At 38.5% G+C, this 19,798-nt stretch overlaps 1 protein-coding gene across 3 annotated transcripts; it reads right to left on the bottom strand.

The window, feature by feature from the left end:
* Positions 1-4,544: 4,544 nt before the first annotated feature.
* On the bottom strand, positions 4,545-18,393 carry LOC121305562 (zinc finger protein 366-like). 3 transcript variants are annotated; one of them, XM_041237227.1, is made up of 5 exons: positions 18,270-18,393; positions 12,234-13,549; positions 10,324-10,515; positions 6,378-6,573; positions 4,545-5,690 (listed from the first exon to the last, which is right to left on the bottom strand). In XM_041237227.1, exons 2-5 carry the CDS (start codon positions 13,530-13,532, stop codon positions 5,176-5,178), a joined length of 2,202 nt encoding a protein of 733 aa, XP_041093161.1. In that variant the 5' UTR covers positions 13,533-13,549; positions 18,270-18,393; the 3' UTR covers positions 4,545-5,175. The 3 variants fall into 3 exon arrangements, with proteins under 3 accessions (XP_041093161.1, XP_041093177.1, XP_041093169.1); XM_041237243.1 differs by having other exon boundaries at positions 6,399-6,573; XM_041237235.1 differs by lacking the exon at positions 18,270-18,393 and adding an exon at positions 14,480-14,582.
* Between the last annotated feature and the right edge of the window lie 1,405 nt (positions 18,394-19,798).

Here is a 19,798-nt window from a genome sequence, read left to right as displayed (position 1 = left end):
ATTTGATGTGAGTTTTTTTTCAACAATGGCTTTCTTTCTGCCACTCTCCCATAAAGGCCAGTTTTGTGAAGGACCCAGGCTATTGCTGCCGTATGCAGTGTCTCCCAGGTCAGCCGTGGAAAACTGTAACTCCTTTAGAGTTGCCATAGGCCTCTTGGTAGCCTCCCTGACTAGTGCCTATCTAGTCTAATGTACTAAACAACTGTGGGGCCTTCCAGAGACAGGTATATTTAACCTGAAATCATGTGAAACACCGTGGACTCCATTCAACTAATTATGTGACTTCTAAAGACAATTGGTTGCACCAGAGCTTATTTAGGTGTGTCATAGCAAAGGGGGTGAATACTTTTGCAATCAATTATTTTCTGTTTTATATTTGTAATTAATTTAGAACAATTTGTAGATTTTATTTTTCACTTTGACATTATGGAATTTTTTTTGTGTTGATCAGTAGCAATAACTCCTAGTTAAATCCATTTTGATTCCATGTTGTAGCACAATAAAATGTGGAAAAGTCCAAGGGGGTGAATACTTTTGAGAGCCACTGCATACTTTTAAATTAGTTAGACTTTCCCATGAAAAGTAACGCTTCCTTCAGAACCATTTTCATTAACCTCAATGGGAGCAATACATATTTTTTACTTAAGTTTTAACTTAATTGGTTTTGGTTTACATCACTAATTAAAAACAAAAAATTGCACTAAGTAAACATTTAAAGTATGATTTCTGCAACACTCTTGGAACTGAAGGTGTTTCAGTAAATGCATGAGTCATTACAGATAGCAGAGACAAATGACTGAGTGCCAAAGTGAAATATGAAAGTCAGTTCAATAATCACACACCACTTCTGTGGAGAAAGTAATGTTGAAGAAATTTTTAAAAATGTGTTAGCGTGTGTGTCTGTCACAAGTATTAATGTCATATAACACCTTGTGTTAGAGTGTGTGTCTGTCACAAGTATTACTGCAATAGGCTTATGAAGGGTTTTATTTATCCCTGTTTTCATCTTAATTGAAATGCACAATACCTGTGTCACTTGCAACCTACAACACACATGCCCTTCGTGTTAATGAATGACCTCCGTTCTTTCTGTTTAGTCAATCACCTTTGTCAAACCTAAGCAGTGAAGGTTGCAAAGCATCTGGCTTTGTGTGGCGCTTGACCATTAGGGGTCTCTGTGAGATAAAAAAATATTACAGAAACAAACAAGCTAGAAGGCTGGAGAGACAAGTCGATCAAACTAACTTCCCAGCAGCATAGTCCTGCAGCTTTCCGCTCTTCCCTTAAACTTCCCCGAAGTCCATTCATCTTAAGAGTAGCGCAGAGTTCGCCGAACTACAAAGCAGGCAGATTGGGTGTGGTTTTGGAGTGGAAAAGAAAAGAACCAATTGTTGTGCACATTTTCTCTCCAAATTACATCTCTCTCCCTATACTGAATAAACTGCTGTGTATTCAATATGCAATAGTAAAAAAGGATTACAGAACATTTCACTATTCAAAACATCTGCTTACACATTCCTGGTTGAGAAATGCAGTTTATGGTACACCTTTGTATAGCAATAGCATAGACCGTAACCATGATTATGAATGGAAACATGTTTCTGTTTGTGACTCTTTTAGATTGGTATCTCAAAATACACGCTCGCTCTGAATGGCAAGGAATATCTTTTCCACCCAGAGTGAGAGGCTCTTCAGTAGAGTATGTTTTCCACCCAGAGTGCGAGGCTCTTCAGCCTAATCAACAATGAGGAATTATGTATGTATTCATCAACTTTTCCTACAAGGAACCTCTGCACCCCTCACAGACTTGGCAACCCTGTGTGTCTAGAAACAGTGTTACCAAGTGTAACCAAGTGTAACCATAAGGAGAATTCCAGTGATTGTAGCTGACAAAATAATGACACAAATCTTATCTCCTGTTTGCTACAGGGGTGTTGAATTTGTTGGTTTAATATGAAGCATGTATTTTAATGTCAAAGCATGATATGTGGTTTAAAGTAAGTTCTCAGTTCCCATCGCAGGATGTGAGCACTATCTGCAGTATAAAACAACTCTGCGGTGTCACAACTATACCAAGATGGTTATGTACACACGGCGCTCACATTTTTAAAAAATGATGCAAAGTAGTAAATAATGACAAAATTAAAACTTGCAATACAATTCCCATTTTAAAGACCCTTGTCTTTGACAGCACCAGAAAAAGCCTACAGAACTACATTAAGGCAAACAAACATAAAAACATATTTTCTGACTTTGTTGCACAATTCCAGAAACAAGGCTTGCCCATAACCCAGGCCCATTCTTTTTTCATCAAATGTCTTCTTCCTCGTCTCACTCAGAGCTCTGCTTAACACCTGTGACAGGGTCTCCTTCAAACTCTCTTCTTTGGCTATTAACACCAGCAAAATATTTATAGTAGTTGTGACATCAGCTGATATTTGCATTTCATAATCAGGCCCCCAACTATGGTCACATTCCACTCGTTTCTCCTAATGGGTCAGTTTGAAAAAATATTCATCACTTCAGTCAGTGTTCATCAACAAAAGAAAGTCTTTGCCATGTTGTAAGCTTGTGTAACTGTGTCTATGATTCCCAATGGTGTGCAGCAGATATTTCTGTTTGTTTGGCAGGGCCTCCCGCAGGGCTTGATAAAGGGTTTTTGGACCGGGCCTCAGGGACACCAGGAGAGCTTTTCATTTCCACTTCCTCTTTCTTTGTTCAGAGAATCAAGGGAATTTTGTTCTGTTTTCAAGAAAAAAAGGGTTCACAAAAAGGATACAATCATCTTTGTCATATTGTGCATTTTAGGAAAGAGGAAATATTGAGGGTGGCTGATAGTGGCTCTCCAGGGACCACGAGAGTCACTCCCTCCCGCTGTCAGGCAGCCATTTCTCAGGCTCCTCTTTTCATCGCTCGCTTGCTTTTTCATAGTTTTGTAGATAATATAACAGACAATAAACATGCTTGACTATAATAAAATGATAAGTTAATAAAAGTTGCCATATGTAAATAGTACGCCTTCTCACAGATTAACCCTTTATGTGCCATGTAAAAACAATGGCATATTTAGATTTTTTCGAATGATGAACTGCAATGTGTAACACAATAGAAAAGATATGAAATGTTCTTCCCTTGACTTTCTCTAGATGGCGGCATAGAGCAGCAAGAATGATACACTCTTCCCCTCTTCTGTCAATACAAATGAAAGATTGAAACTCAAAAGCAAACAAATAGTTTTTAAAAAATGTAAATATTTGCCAACAATTGGAAATATGTACTGAAAGTGTAATGCCCTTGTTTATGGAGAACATTCATTGCATTAACAGTAAAGATATCATGGTAGCATTTTATAATCGGTGTTAAAGCGATTTCTTGTAGAATTTACTTTACATTCACATGAAGCAATCGTTATTTATAATAAACCTCAAACCTAATATTAAATCATCATAAATTACTGTTCAATGTTTGATGTTTAACTTCAAATAAATTCAAAAGGAAGCATGTCAGTTAATAAGTAACATGGTTGTTTGTAATGAATAAAGATCCATGCTTTAGTAAAGTATATACATTTTGTTGTGCTAAGAAGCAAGAAGCATAGGTCTGGATCTATAGCATCAGTGTGTCATATTCACACAGCTTTAACTCTCTTAAGTAATTAAACAGCATTCATTAAGTGACGCATGAGCTTTGTATATAGCAGTGGTCCTCAAAGTCCTACCAGCGGGCAAATTCGTGCCCGCGAAGCCAGGCCATCGTGCCCGCGGCAGCTGTTTTTAAGTTATGGGTCGTGAACACATTTCTGTCGAGTTGTAGCGTGGGAAAATAAAGAAAGCTTTAAACACGTTTTCCAACAAAAGTGCCACAGCAGTGTTGACGCTCTTGCTCTGTTATGTTGTGCTTGTACGTAATCGACTTTTTTTTTTTTTTAATGGCTTTTGCGATACGATCAACCAATTGAATATCTAATTGTCTCTGCGGTAGCCCAATCATAAGTTAGCTGGGTGGGACATAAACTGTGTCTGTTTCAGGTGCAGGTACCGACTGTAAGTTTAACCAATAGGAGAGTCAAATATCTGCCAAGTTTTACGCAGCTACCCAATCATTCGTGAGCAGAGGCGGGTGTTAATATGCCTGGTAAGCACTGAATTTCGTTGACTATTATTGAGAAAAAATAATACATTTCAGTTTAGAATTTAATTTTCTATCGCAATTTCTTTTTCACCAGACAAGGGGAACACCGTAGTATATTTAGTTACGAATCCTCTTTCTCTGAATAATTGTACTGGAGATGAGCGATCTTTAAAACAGAGTAGTGTTGACAAATCTGTCAAATTGAAACAAAGCGAGACTCTAGCTACACTTTTATTCATGGTTATCTGTGTAAACATGCTATTTACAAATATTTGCATTGCGTATAATAACCCCACTAAAACTCTTAAAGGATATATATATATATATATATATATATATATATATATATATATATATATATATATATATATATATATATATATATATGTACACACACACACACACACTGTGTATGTCGTGAGAAGGCAATGTGTAAGATAAGATCCTATGCAATAGTCAGCGTGCCCGCAAACAGCCAAGTAAGATCAATTTATGCCCGTGCCCAGATTACTTTGAGGTCCGCTGGTATATAGGCTCCCTTACTTCAGTTCTGTCCTTACAATAGCAATCCATTGTGTTGTGTCAAAAAAACAATAAATACCTGAGCATCATATGTGATGAAACACAAGTTCAGATGAGTACTGCATACACTCTGAATGTGCATGTTATAAAAAACAATGTTATCAGTTTATTATCCAATGATGTGTGTTCTTAATCACCATCTATTACTGTTTGTGCACTCACAGGTATTGGGGTGTGAGGTTTGTCAGAGAGTTTTTATACTGACTCATTACAGATTTACCACTACCGCTCAGGTTTGCAGTCTCAAAGGTAAAATATGCTGAGGACTTCAGTAAACATGTCAAACATTCATGAGTGTTGGAACATTAATACACCATGAACACATATCATGGTATAACAAACAGTATTTCTAACACATATTATTAACAAGCAATGATTACAGGATGGATAGATGTTTTCTCTAATGGTAATGACCTTCACATTAGTTTTGGAAGGGAATGCTTTTGAAACACAGTGTATTTCTCAGTTTTCTATCATCGCTCGACTTTGAATGCTATATCTCCTGTTCCTTCTAAAGTTTTGAGTGTAGAATTGACCTGAAGAATCACTCAGCTGGTTTGGAAAATACTGTATACGAGGATACTTTTCCTTCATCACGTAATACTTTTGTTTTTCCTCCTCTTCCTCTTCCTCTTCCTCTTCCTCTTTTCCCACTTGCTCCTTCATCACATCTCCATCCTCCTTGGCTCCCTGTGCTTCTGTAAAGGCCTCAGTCAGGCCCTTCTGTTTGTAAGCCAGATTCTGAGGTAGGAATGTTCTGTTGCCATGGTGATAGTCTTCAAGGCTGTACTGGCCCATCCTGTAGCTGTCTTCCTCTTCTTCCTGACACGAGCTGCCCTTGGCACTTTCTCCGTCTGAGTGAGACACCCGCAGCTTAGGTCTGCCCTTCTGGGAAAGGTCAAAGGGCTCCTGCTGCTCAAAGCTGGCCCCCACATCTGTTTGGGATGGCAGTCGGAATCTTCCTCTCCTTCTGAAGCCTGTCAGGGAGTTTAACAGATTAGAATAATAACACTGGGTCATTTTCCCTTTATAGTCCATCTGTTACTCAAATATCAGCTGCACTTTACGGAAAGTGGCAAATGTAATTCCACACAGCCTTCTCCCAACACCTTATGAACTACCACCATTGTAAATTGTGGCCCACACATATATTAATTTCCAAAGCTAGACCAAGTAGTGTTTTGAGACTGCTGGCTTTAAAGATTCATATCAGGTGCAACTCTCTTTAACTCACAGTTTGCACACAGCCACCGCTGCATTAATGTGCATGCACATCCCCTCAAGATGATTACTGTGCAGTGCAAAGAAAAACTGAAAGGGTAATCTTGGAGTTACTCGTGCTCCATCCCCCTAAGTTATTTGATTTATTGATTTTGGACAAAGTTGGCAGTTTCTAATTATTTGCATAGCATTTAATTAACTACATTGTTTTATTTGTTATTCATGTGTATTTCAAACAACAGCTAAACAGAAATATATATATATATATATATATATATATATATATATATATATATATATATATAAATAACACCTTTCAAATAACTGATATGACATCATCACATCGGGTAAAAAGGGATCAGCACGCATCAAGGTATATTCACATACCCAACTTATTATCCAGTAAGCATAGAAACATCCCATGAAGACATCCTAAAACCTACCCTCTGAAAAGCACCCGTTACCTTGTGAGGTGAGTCCTCCACCCATCACCCCGTGCTTGACCTTCATGTGCCTGGTGAGGTTTCCTTTCAGAGTGAATTTGCTCGCGCAATAAAGACACTTGAATGGCTTACTGTCTGAGTGCAAGTGCATGTGGCCCATCAAATTGTGCATTCGGTTGAACTCCTTTCCACACAGCTGCCAAGAAAAAGAAACAACTTGCATGACCTGAGCTCTGCAGCACAGCAAACATGTCAGAGACTCTGTGTGTTAACTGTGCGCTCTGCAGTACAGCAAACATGACAGAGACTCTGTGTTAAATGTGCGCTCTGCAGCACAGCAAACATGACAGAGACTCTGTGTTAAATGTGCTCCATTTCATTCTAGTGCTCCAATACACTGTGTGACAGACTGTTTGCAGGTATAGAAGCAGGTTCATTGTCGTGCTCCAATACACAGTGTGACAGAGTATTTTCAGGTTTGGAAGCAGCATTTTCCCCAGAAAGTGGGAGGTAAACATTAAATACAAACACAAATCCATAACTGCAATTTAGGGAAAGCTTTTCCAATTGAAAATGCTCCTTTCTCCAGACGTGGAAGCTAACATTTTGAGTTTATGGTAACAGTCCAGGCTGCTGTGCAGACTCAAGGTCACTCACAGGGTTTACTGAATAACCACCCAGAAGTGCTGTATGTCTTCTCTTTCCTCAACACAATTAATTTAAAATCTCAAACAATTCTACGAAAGGGAACTCAAAATAAGAACTTCTGTTTTTTCTCTTTTAAATAAATTATTTAAACGTGTTTGCTGTGGTGCAGTTACATGGCTGTTGCTGCTAACAGTAATACTGCAGTGTGGGTGGTTGCTCTTCACTTTTCACATGTTCTGGGACATGACTAGATTAGATAAGTACAATAAATCTTTCCAGAAAACCTTGCGTTTCCACACCTAGTTATAAGCAGCACCACTAATACAACAGCTCACCATTAACAGGTCTGTATGTGTTATCTGAAAGGAAGTTGGATGCTTTAGTGACACACCCTCATCCAACTCCTGGTCCTACCCTCCCACCAGCCCTGTCCTGCTGTGAATTATTTCAGTCCCACAGTTTGCTCAACTGCCTCACCCTCTACAATCCTGCTGCTTTAGAAGAACAAAGAAATGCAGGAGTATGTTTTTCTTTGACAATTGAAATCTGTTCACAGTGGTGGTGGGGTGTGTGTGTGTGTTGGGGGGGTCTCTTTGTAGATGCTGAAGGTAATAATAATAATAGCAATAATAATACATGGAATTACATGTGAAAGGAAGCCCACAATAACTGGAGCGGACTGAAAGGTTGAGAGGGCAATCCCGTGCTGTCCTTCCTCTGTATTCTTTTTTAGAAGGGTGTAGAAGAGAGAGAAGGACTGTATACTGTCCAAACGCACCGTGAGAAAACAGGAAGTTTTAAAAAGTACAAGAGAAAGCAAGATGAAATCTATTTGCAGGCAGTTCTCAGGGGACATAAGAGCCATTGTCAAGCAAGCAGTTTATGCAGCTATATCCTTCCTTCGAGTGAGGAGGAGCCTCGGGCCAAAACACAGCTATCTGGTCATCGCCTTAACCCCCAGCGTGCCAGTGTGAGCTCCATCTGAGGCCTGGTGGGGGCTGTGCTCTCTGCATCACCCGCACCTTTAGGTCATTATGCAATGTTTTCATTCAGGCAGATCTCAACTCCACTGCTAGGCATGTTTTTACAGAGCCAGCTTTATATAAAGGGATGTGCCCATTACAAAACTAATAGGGTGGATCGGTGTAGAGTCTGCATAGTCATGAAATGGTATATGATCGAAGAAGCGCAGTAAGCAATGGGGGGGAAGTACGGTTCTTAAAATATTTTTTATTGATTTGTAATAATGAAAAACACTAATTTAATGTAATCATTTTAATTATTCTAATTTAAATTACGACCATGTCACAATATTTAGTACTGTAAATTATTACTCCCTATCTAAATCTTAGCCCTGAGAAAATAGACTGTACATTTTATAAGAACAGTAAACCAGTTACAGGCACAATATGCAAATAGACTTTTCATATTCTAAAAAAAACTCATAGCCCTTTTGATTACAGGGAATACATACATGTGTAATAACACGACAATAAACAGATTACTGCCCATGGTTTATGTTATTACATAGTAACTACTGGTGGAATAAGCATGTTATTATATAATAGCAACATATGTCATGGTATAACTATGTTATTACATCAGGGAACCAAATGTAGTTCACAAAGTCGTTGCATGTAATTTCACAGTAGAGCAGGAGCTATTAGCTGACCTGCATTATTTTTTTTATACTCTGTAACTAGTGAGTCTGAATATTAAGTTTCATTCATTGTGTTGGTTTTTTTTTTAAGGCGGCCAAATAAATGAAGTTTAACATAACACTAGCTTGTACTTTAAAACATGTTATGCCTATTTAAGCAAATTAGAAAAACAGTAAGGATAACAAGCTGCACTGTTTTTTAAAACCTTTAAATCCGTTAACCTGTTCTGCAGTCCTGCAGTACCTGCACCAATTTTGAACACCATTCCCATCACTTCACACCAATATAAATCAATTATTAGTACTGACTATTAATCTTCTAAACACACACTTACTATTTTATTTATAATCAAGGGGCATTTAACGTATTTCATAAGGTATATTTGCAAAAAAAAATAACTCCACTCTTACCATAAACTTTCGAATATCTATATGGGGCTTAGATCAACAGGAAGAATGCACGTTAAACCAGCCAAGCATTGCATCCTCGAATGACATTGAAATGCAACTAAATCCTGTATTTTGAACCCTGGTGATACTGCAACAGGACCCATAGCCTTGTTTACCTGTGTATCTGAAAACTGGTAAGCAAAACCATTCATTTTCATCAGATTATTAAAATACGTTTTCATATTTAGAGTACAGTAAGCAGGCAGATGGGGTTTTCTGCTTTCCTTGCAGACACTTTTTCAGAAGTTCAAAAGACCTCACTTTCATTGAAAATGGAGTGAAGGACTGGAAAAATCTAAAGAAAAAACTTCAGAAACATTCATAATCTGGCACCACAAACAGTGTTCTGAAAGGTGGCGTTTGTTCAGACAGTTGAATGAGGTAGGTTCTGACTGTAGTGTCACAGTTATCAAATTCTCACAAAACAGTGGTGCGTGAAAACAGACAGTATGCTACGAAAATATTTTGCCACAAGTTCTGTAAAATCAGATTCGGATTAAGCTGTTTGTATAGATAACAGCAATTCCAATAAATGTAGAAATTGTGAAAAGGATGTTCCAGGCAAGGGAATGAGCGAAAATGATTCAGAGTTTTCGTCGACTGCCTCCTGCAAAACCGTATGGGGGGGCTCAGCTCGGCGGGAAGAATTGACGTTAAACCAGCCAACCATTGTCTCCTCCAGTGACATTGAAATGCAACTAAATCCTGTATCTACACTACAGTGTTGATTTTGATATCCCAGCTGTCCTAGCGGTCTGGCGGTTGAACAGTAGGAAAACGAGAAATATGTTTGTTAGACCTTAGTCTCCCCAAGCCATTTATACGCGCTGTAATACCTCAATTATTACAGTGTAAATGCATTCCTTGCACGCTCTATAATACAGTGCTAGCAAATAACTACATTGTACTCTGTTAAACTACATTGTACTCTGTTAAACTTGGCTCTGAGGAAGGTTTTAAGGTAAGTGAAGATTATTTTATAGCATTTCAAGGGAAGCCCCAAACTAATTGTATAACTTATTCTTCTTATTTTATTTTACCAAGAAGCTGAATGTATTGTAGTTTAAATGTGTTTTAAAACCCAAACAGAAATAAACATTACATACATATAGAATTGATTCATTGAACACCAAGGGACTGAATTCACCTGAGCTATTTCCATGAGCGTGATTTGAAGGGCTTACTGACCTTGCATCTGTAGGGTTTGACGTCTGAATGCACGATCATGTGTGCCTTTAGAGTCTGTTTCTGCACAAAGCTCTTGAAGCAGAGGTGGCACTGGTAGGCTCGGATGTTGGTGTGAATGAGAACATGACGCTTCATGTTTGCCAGAAGGGTGAACTCCCGCCCACAGATCCCACACTTGTGTTCTTTCACACCCTGCAAGAAAAGGGAGACACAGTCAATGGGGCAAGCGCTCCAAATCAATATGTTTGGGGTCAACTTAATCAAAATTGTAAAGCCTTGGGGAATCTCCCTGGATTGCATCAACCATCTTGGACCCCTGAAAATAGGAGGTTAAAAGTATAATAATATCCAGATGTGGATTATACTGATTGGGTATAGCTTGATTCAACCTTGGAGTTTCATTAGTTTTATTCAGGTTTCATGATTTAGTATTTGAATGTATGTTTCAAATATGTGCAGTGGGCAGTGTTGTGTGATACACTAACATTACAGATTGTGTCCCGTTGGTGAGATGAGATGAGGTTAAACACTCAACATGTATAACCACGAATGCAGATGAGCCCATCTCTTTTCCATTGTGGTTAAGATGTTCGCTGGCGGTGGGCCATGTGCCAGTTCACGCCCCGCCTCTGAGCTGTTACATATTCAGTAAAATTACACGTAAACCCTTTCCTATAAAGAAGATCTGCTTCGGAAAAGACTGCTAAATGTGAATATGAGTAATGTTTTTAGTTTTAATAATGTGCACCTGTAATGTCTGGCCCGAGTTAAACATGGGAAATCTTAATGCAAAATGACAGCTATAGAAGGAGCAGAGATTGTTGCTGCACAGCCCTAGTGTTCATTTTTCAGTCCGGCTCATTACAGTAGTTCAGCTTGAAGGAGTCTTTTCAGAAGATGGCCCTGTGGTTTAAAAGGACCATTTGTTTGTTAGCCTGGTAAATAATGATCTAATCAGAAAAAGCAGGAGAGGATTATAAACAAATAGGATATCGAACAAGTAAGATATGAAATAGTCTAAAAATGTATATGCAATTTCAACTTGAGTTATGTCTCTGTTTATTTTATATACATTGTACTGTAAAGTAAATAGCACAAATCAAAGGGCCATCTTTGTTTTGTCACCTACCAAAAAGACACCTAAGTTACTATCATCAGCAACTTCTCTTACCAGTAAACATCCAATACCACATTTCACTTTTGGGTAACACTTTCAATTACAGGCCACCTTCATAAAACTGACTATGTAATTATTTGTTAAATTAAGTGTTATTAATTAAAATATTAATGGCTGTACTATAGTAATTAGTTATCAAGCAGTGCTACAATAATGATTTTCTTAATTATGACTTACTAATAAATAATACTGTATGTGCCCTGTAAGTGAAAGCTTCAACACCTTTTTTATACGTGTTCTGAAAATGTATATTTTAGACTATAGTCAGCTTTATTTCCATTTTTAAGAAGCACGTCTATATTAATACTCCAGAGCACCATTGAAATTAAATTGCTACAAAACTGTAAAGTTACTTGGGAAGAAAGGATTATAATTGAAAGGTTTTTTTTTTAATTGGTTATATTTTAATTAAAACAAATCCAATATGTCGTTTAAAAGAAAATAAATACTTTGACTTAAAATATTAAGTGATTATTTTGTTATTGTAATAAAGTCACGATCATGAGATCATAAATGAAAAAATAAAGAAATGACTGAAGGAAATTACAAAAGAAAAGTAAGATACACATCATTTATACGATATTACAGCTGCTGATTCATTCTAAATTAATGAAACACATTTCTGAAAGCTAGCTGCTGTTTTAGGAACACTAAGACTATCACTTACTACACAGTATTGAAAAATAAACAGCGCCTCCCTGCTGGTCCCCACAGTGTGAGACGGAAGTCCTACCTTATGAATTAAGGTGTGTTGTTTGAGATGGTGGGGCTGAACGAACTCCATGCCACACTCAGTACAGATGTAGGGCCGAATGTCTTTGTGTTTCATCATGTGATTCTGCAGCTGGCTGGGGTACTGGAAAGTCTTATCGCACTCTGTGCAGGTGTACTGGGCGGGGCCCCTGTGGGCGTTCAGGTGTCTTTTCAGCTGGGTCAGAGTAGGGAAGTCCAGGCCACACTCCACACAGATATTATCCTGGCCTCCCTCATGCTTCACCTCGTGGGCTTTGAGCTCACTGGGGTAGGCGAAGCCCCGGCCACAGATCCTGCAGGTGTAGGGCTTGACGTCGCTATGTTGCATCATGTGTCTCTTCAGGTGGCTGGTTTGGGTGAAGGCTTTGTGGCACACCTGGCACTTGTGAGGCCTGGTCCCCTGGTGTGTCAGCATGTGGGTGTGCAGGTGGCTGAGTTGTTTGAAGAGCTTCCCACACTGATTGCAGGAGTGAGGCTTGATGCCGCTGTGGCCCAGGATGTGGGTGATCAGGTTGTACTTGGAGGTGTAGGACTTCTCGCACATGCGGCACTTCCAGCGCTTCTGGCCGCCTCCCATGTCCACGTAGTAGCTGTCATCGATGTGGATGTTGACGTCCACCCTTTCGCCACTATCCTGCCCTTTCTCGTTTTCGTCAGCCCTGTAATTGACCAGGGTTTCGTTGGGATAGAACCTGTGTGGGAAATGCATGGCCGGGTTCGGCATGAGAAAAGGAAAGGGGATCATTCCGGGATGGATTTTGGAAAAATAAGAAGGGGAAGGGTACATCATGAGCGGACTGCTGGACCACATGACATCGTGTTGGATGGGCTCCTGCTTCACCGGCCTGGTATCAAAGTGATCCAGCGCTCTATAAAAATGAAACCTACTCAGGTCTATCATTTGGGGGTTGTACATTGGTTGCGGTGGGGGAGGCGGGTGGGGGACAGGATAGGGCAGGTGAGGCATGTCCATGGTCTTTCTGCTACTGCTCTCCTCACCCATCTCGTCAGAGGATTCCACGTCTCGTAGGGCTTGTGTCACTTTGAAAGGAGTCCTCTTGCGTTTCCGAGAACCTTCCGAGGTTACGTGGAACCTCTCGAACCCCATGAGGTGCTCAGGTCTGTAGTCTAGAAAGCTTCTGCTAAATGTGTCCCCCAGATGTGGGAATCTGGAAGGCTTTAGGAGGGGAAAGGGCTGATGGTAATTGATGGGTGGTGTCTTCCTTCCATCAGTCAAGTGACTCGCTTCAGCTTGAATCTGCGTTGCGTCCATCTCCATTTTTGAACAGCTTTACCCTTTCAAAATGAAAACAATTTCTTTAATTAGATTTTTTGTATTATTATTATTATTATTCCAGAAGAAATCTATACCATGTAATGTATATCCTCACAGTGCATATGTGTGTCCTGTATACTTTTCATGAGTGTGTATTTTTTGGGAAACATGAAAAAAGATGTGATTAAAAAAAAGAAAAAATCCACTTGTATTACCAGTTGGAAGTATTAAAACATATTCAGTTTACTGGTAATGACCTCTTGCAAAAAGAAATGCTACTGGCATGGTACAGTATTTTACCAGTAAATCGGTAGATAATTCTTAACTGTAGAAGTTTGAGTTTAAACTCCAAGGAGGAAGGGTGCCCGATGAATCATTGCAATTTCAAGGTAAATCTAGGTTTAAAATGCTGTCTTGAAGAATATAATGTGAAACATAGTTTTCTAATACTGAGTGTGCCCTAACTGTGGTAGATGACGTAATAATAATAATAATAATAATAATAATAATAATAATAATAATAATAATAAACAAAAATTATAGTTGCTATAAATATAATGCCTATTTTGAGACTGTAAAATACACCAAAAAAAACTGGTACCCCCTTTTAAAGAAAGTAAAGTCTATTACATGGTTAGATTTTAAACAATGAACTGGAGTGCATATGTTTAACATGAACAGTGTAAATAAAGCCACTTCACATTGCCTACATCAGTGTGTAGATCTGCTCAGAAACATTTGGAACCCATGTCCGCTAGATTTGCTATGTTGTTCAGTACTGCTCAATATATAAAGTCACAGTAGTTTTTCTCCACCCTATTCTAACTTGGCAGTCTGGTTTAGAAAAGAATACAAAGAATGAAAGGAATAAAATCATTTAAAATGAATAAAACCAGCAAGAAAGCAGGTAGTGCAGCTAGGAGCAATTCCTTGCTGGTTGTTACACTTACATTGCTCCTTTCAGAAAGGATGCCTTTTCCTTTGTAATTGTTTCTAACGAGTGCCCTGAAATGTGTCGAGTCAATGTTCAGCCTCCAGGTTTGGGGTTTTCTTGCCAGCCCTCAAAGACCCTCAGGTTTGACTGCACTGCCAGTAAAGTATGAGAGTGTATTGTTGTAAATGCGGAAGTAAGCACTTCCAAGCTCGCCTCTCTCCCCTGCAGACACTTTGTCAGTTTACAATATGTTCTCAGTTCTCTCTGGGAAACTACCCTGCTCTTCTTCTCACTAGGATAGAAGGATGGACACTTCTCCTTTCCACGTCAACGACTTTCATATCATTATTTAATGTTGCAAGTGAAACTACCTAGAGAAGCTTAAAACCAACACTATATGCTGTACAATGACAGCAGTGCGTACTCATTGTTGAATAAAACGTTGTACTTGGATTTGTGAGCTCGGCAGGCCAGCTAACAGAGTTCTACTGCATTTCTGCTTCGGATATTTAAATGATAATATATGAGAATATAGCCCTAGGAATGTCATTGAAGGAAACATGAGGAGTCAAATGAAATACAGCTGTAACCTGTCCTGAAGGACTAGTGCTGAGTCTGGATGAATTATAACCTGGTTAGCCTGGTCTTCTACATTATAACTGGTGGGCTAGGTCTGAGCAATAAAATAGAACATACACACCGGTTTAAGAAAATTAAAATGAAAAGTCAAAGGCAGCAAAAAGTTCAGCACAAAAAATATGTGTCTTACTGAGGAAGAAAGGAAAGATAAAAGGGAAGCAGCACTGCTGGACCCCAGCCCAGTTTCACTCATCCCAAATTTGAATTATCATTTTCATTTGTAGTTTTTTTATTTTAAAAAGAAAAAGGGAAGTGTTTTTACTTCTGTAAAATGCTGCCTTGCTGTGAGACATGGATTTCTCACTGTGTGCCTCACCTGTGTGGATGTGTGCGCGCGTGTTTTTAAAGATTCAAATCTGTTAGAACAGGAAGAGAGACTGCTTTAAGAAATAAAAGGGTATTTTAGATTAAGAACAGAAACATAATTTTTACAATAACATGGGAGCATCTTCATCTTAACATGTCAATCAAGCATTGCCTTACCGTCTGGTCACTGTAACCTTGACTTTGGGCCCTAAGATACCCTTTGTTGATAGGAAATTACTGGGCCATCAGCTTCATACCACCATAACTAATAATAATTACTGTATTAAGACATCAACCATTCGATCAGTTATAGTAGGGCTATCCAATCACAGTCCTGGAGGATCATTCCACTCCAGGTTTAACAGGGAACATTATATAATGAACTCCTTCAGGGCCTGGATGGAGGTTTAATTGGTTCAGTTAAACAACTAGAACAGGGCTGGAACAAAGACCAGGAGTGGAAGGACCAACTTTGAAAAAAAGATGTGAGGTTTATATCTCAATAACCGCACAAAGTACTTGTTTATAAGAGCTGACAGGATTATAACATTTATGAACCCTAAACACGGTACTGATTAAATGCAGCAAAAAGATAGTGGTTTAATAATAAGTTTGCCAGTACTTTAACTATTAGAATGTATGGTATCTAATTACCAATAGTCCCATAAATAATACCTGCTGAAAAAGTGGATTCTCAAAAGTTATGAGTTATTTAAGTGTAATTAGCAAGTGCGTTCTGCTAATGAGTTGTTTTGAATTGAAATCTATGAATATGAACACTTCACAGGTGAGAATAATTGGTTTCATGCATGTTCTGCATGGTAGGAATAATACAGGGCATGTAATATTTGCCTTTTTTTAAGCTGGAAAAAGAATAAATGGTTTCTTCTATAAAAATGAAATGACTATACAAAATCATAAAATGCTATTTTTGTTATTATTATTTGATGTACTTGTTTTTTTTTTTTTTGTTTTGTCTGGGAACCATTTCAGATCAATCATGTGTCATCCACAATGCTCATTTAAACACCTGCACCAGAGCCAAACTATCACAATACATAAATGTTTTATGGTAAATGCATACAGTAATTATATACTGTATATCTTATACTGTATATTTGTTTCAACATAAAGAAATGTCTTATTCTAGACTTTGTTGTCCTTCGCTGCAGAGTCACTTACAACAACGTCTCACCCAAAAGACAGACCACAAGTAACTTGGTCAGGGTCACGCAGTGAGAGAGTAAGTGAGGTGGGATTTGAACCAGGGACCTCTTAGTTACAAGCCCCTTTCTTTAACCCTTGGACCACACAGCCTTTGTGTTGAGCAATGGTTTGTGACATGTTTTCCATGCTTGTACTAGGTATAACACAGTAAGCACTTATCAGAGCAAGATGGAACTGAACTGATCACTTCTAAACTAATAGTTGATTGAGTTCATAAGGTTCCAGCTTTTAAGAAGCAGGTCATTTGTGTTATTCATTGATAATGGAAACAGTCTGAGGTCTATACTGAATGTGATTATTTAGTTATTTAAAGCCTATTGTGATGTCATCAACCATTTCCAAGAATGTTCTTGGTAGACAGCAGTGAGCAAAGTGCAGCTCTCAGTTTCACATGAATGTCTGTCAATTTAATTATAGCTGCAAAAACTCTCAAGAATCAATCATTTCATAATGATTTTTTTTTTTTTTTGTACAAGAGACAATTTCATGTTGCCTCAGATTATCGCTCAATAACTTGTGCCGAAGAATGTCCTGAGCAGGTTCCACAGAATTTGATGAGGTTTGCTAGATAAATGATACAATGCAAGTACAACCTACAGTAGACAGACAGACAGACAGACAGACATTGATTATGATGCTGTACACTCAATAACTAAAGGATTTCCCTGGCATGTTTCAAGACCCTTGGTATAGCAGTTCTCCAAAACTAAAATTCCAGGTGTGTGTATGTGTTTATATATATATAAACATATATATATACAAACATATATATATATGCAATTCCTATGACATACGCCCATATGGGTAATAATCCTATAGTATCTGTGTCTACATGTATGTAGTCTGGAGTTGCTGTAGGTTTCTTTACAATAGTGTAAAGTACAAATGCTGGCAGTTTCAACTTCAATCTCCCCTTTAGCCTTTAAAACTGCAGAATAATTTTACAGTTTTTCTACAGCTATGGCCAAAAGTTTGCATCACCTAGAATTTTAGGATATATATGTATATTAACATAATTTAGGTCTTTTCATGTAATCAAAGAAACTATAAAATGGGATCGAAAAAGTCTACTGTAAGCCATAATAGCAATACAATATTTCATGTAGATTTTCAAATGTCACATATTTCAATTGTCAGTTTTTGCTAAGTATATGGAAAACTACTAAGTGGTATGTAATTCAATATGTTAGCGTAACATTATTCAGCAGGTTTCACTTGACCTTATGAAGCAAAATGTGTTACTTCTATAAGGGTAATGCAAAACCTTTGACCATAGCTGTCCTGCAGTTTTCCATGGTTTGTCATTTTTAATGTGCATGTCAATGCTGTACCACATCATTTCTACAAGGGTCTGTTCCCAGTAAATCTTAGTGGGAACAAGCTTATGATCTACCAAACCAACATGATAGTCACTACTGTATTGTTATCTCATGTTCTAGGCAAGTCCACATACTGTACTAACAAGGGAGAAACTTTTATAAATACATTCCTGTCTGACAGATTTTAAACCAGCTATATTGTTAAATAATATGAATTAAAAGGATACCAATAAGCCAGAGATATCTATGACAGATAAGAGTCTGTATTGAAGGCTAGTGTAAGTACATAGTGAAGCCCACGCCAGCGTGACTCACCCCTGCTCAGTGTCTGCGCTCCCCTTCTCTGTCAGCCTGCTGCTCGTTCAGATCTCAGTGCAGTAAAGCAACAGGCACGGACACTGTTTCAAGCGACTTAAGAAAGAGAACAGGAACAATCACTTTGTTCTCATTTTTCAGATGAGTACCTTCGGAAAGAAGGAAGGAAGGGAGGGGAGAGGAAGTCAACAAGCCTTTGCCTTCCTGTGAAAAAATAAGGAAACTCCAGATAGACATCTTGATTTCTCTTAGAAACACACGTTGATTTGGCTTTGGAGGAGTGGGAATGGGACTGGGAGGTGTGTTGTTTTCTGAAGTTTACACATAGTTTTGCAGTTCTGGCTAAGACTGTACTTGTGCAGCTCTTGTTAAAAGGGTCACTCTACATTGTGTGTTCAGGTATAATTATAATACTGATACAGGGGTGCAAGGAGGCACATTGAGTCAATTCTGTACTTTATGAAGTGCCACTGTTAGAAAACTACCAAGTATTTTTTATAACATTATATAAAAGCACGTTGATTTTGCTGTTGCATAGTTTAATGGATCTCCTCATAGCAACGGATGTGTTAGCAGTACTTACCTCTCGACTGGACAGTTTGCTTGTTTGCTTTAAACCATGAGGTTAGCAGCTCGCATCCAGCTCTTGTCTCTCCATTCAATTTAATGGGCTGAGATGCCAAGCCAATACAACAGATGAGCCTGTGCTAGATTTGCATTTTAGAGCCCTGCAATAGGGTCATACCAATACCTGGGTGAAGTTGATTCATGCAATCACATTGTCTATCCCTGAGCCAAGCCTGACAGGACAGTCCCATTCAACAGGCCATCCTGGATCGTACAATGCTGGAGAGGGAATGTAAGAAGCAATGAACAATTAAAGACGTACCTTCTGTCCTTTCTTAGCTTAACGAGAAGCTTTCCAATGCATTGTCATCATCTTTTTACTGCCCTCTGTATTTTTAAAGATATTTGTAATCAAAGCAGAAGTAGCTCTTAAACTGACCTTTTGAATAAAAAGCATGACCTTCAAAAACAGAAATACCAAAGCACTCACTGTCATACAATACAGTAGCTCTAGCTACAGGCCACATCTAGTGTACTTGGAGACAACAGTCTCCCTCAATTGCATAAAAACCTTGGTTCTTTTATTCACTCAAAAGACTATTATTTCCTCTAGTTTTCTAATCTCCCTGAAGTTTTCACTTATACAGTGCAATATTGATATGCATGGGTGGCAAAGTGGTGAGTGGGTACAGGGGAGGGCAGTGCAGTGCAGGTAAGAATCACACAGACAATTACGAACAGGTGCAAGGGTGTTTATTGACGTTAAATGCAATGTCCAGAGCCTTATGGCAAACACCTGTAAATAATAAATGATGGAAGTGAATACGGCGGCGTGTATCACTTTGTTTGTAAAAATCCCACGGGTTTGACCCGCAACCAAAAGTCCAGTTTAACACACCAACACAAACACCGTTCCTAGTGACAGTGAATAAGTGCTAGTGGTGTATTACAGTTCTTCATGA

This window comes from Polyodon spathula, chromosome 2 (genome assembly GCF_017654505.1).
Source record: "Polyodon spathula isolate WHYD16114869_AA chromosome 2, ASM1765450v1, whole genome shotgun sequence".
Classification (NCBI taxonomy): domain Eukaryota; kingdom Metazoa; phylum Chordata; class Actinopteri; order Acipenseriformes; family Polyodontidae; genus Polyodon; species Polyodon spathula.
The sequence above is the reverse complement of the archived record's forward strand: the minus strand, read 5'-3'. Positions and strand labels throughout refer to the sequence as shown.

What these genes read in the sequence shown, in the direction of transcription:
- LOC121305562 (XM_041237227.1), bottom strand. Translation starts at nt 13,532, where the DNA reads ATGGAGATGGACGCAACGCAGATTCAAGCTGAAGCGAGTCACTTGACT. An exon ending in AACACACCTTAATTCATAAG is followed by an intron (nt 10,516 to 12,233) that starts GTAGGACTTCCG and finishes CTTTTCTTGCAG; the next exon opens with GGTGTGAAAGAACACAAGTG. An exon ending in TAACGGGTGCTTTTCAGAGG is followed by an intron (nt 5,691 to 6,377) that starts GTAGGTTTTAGG and finishes ACTCCCTGACAG; the next exon opens with GCTTCAGAAGGAGAGGAAGA.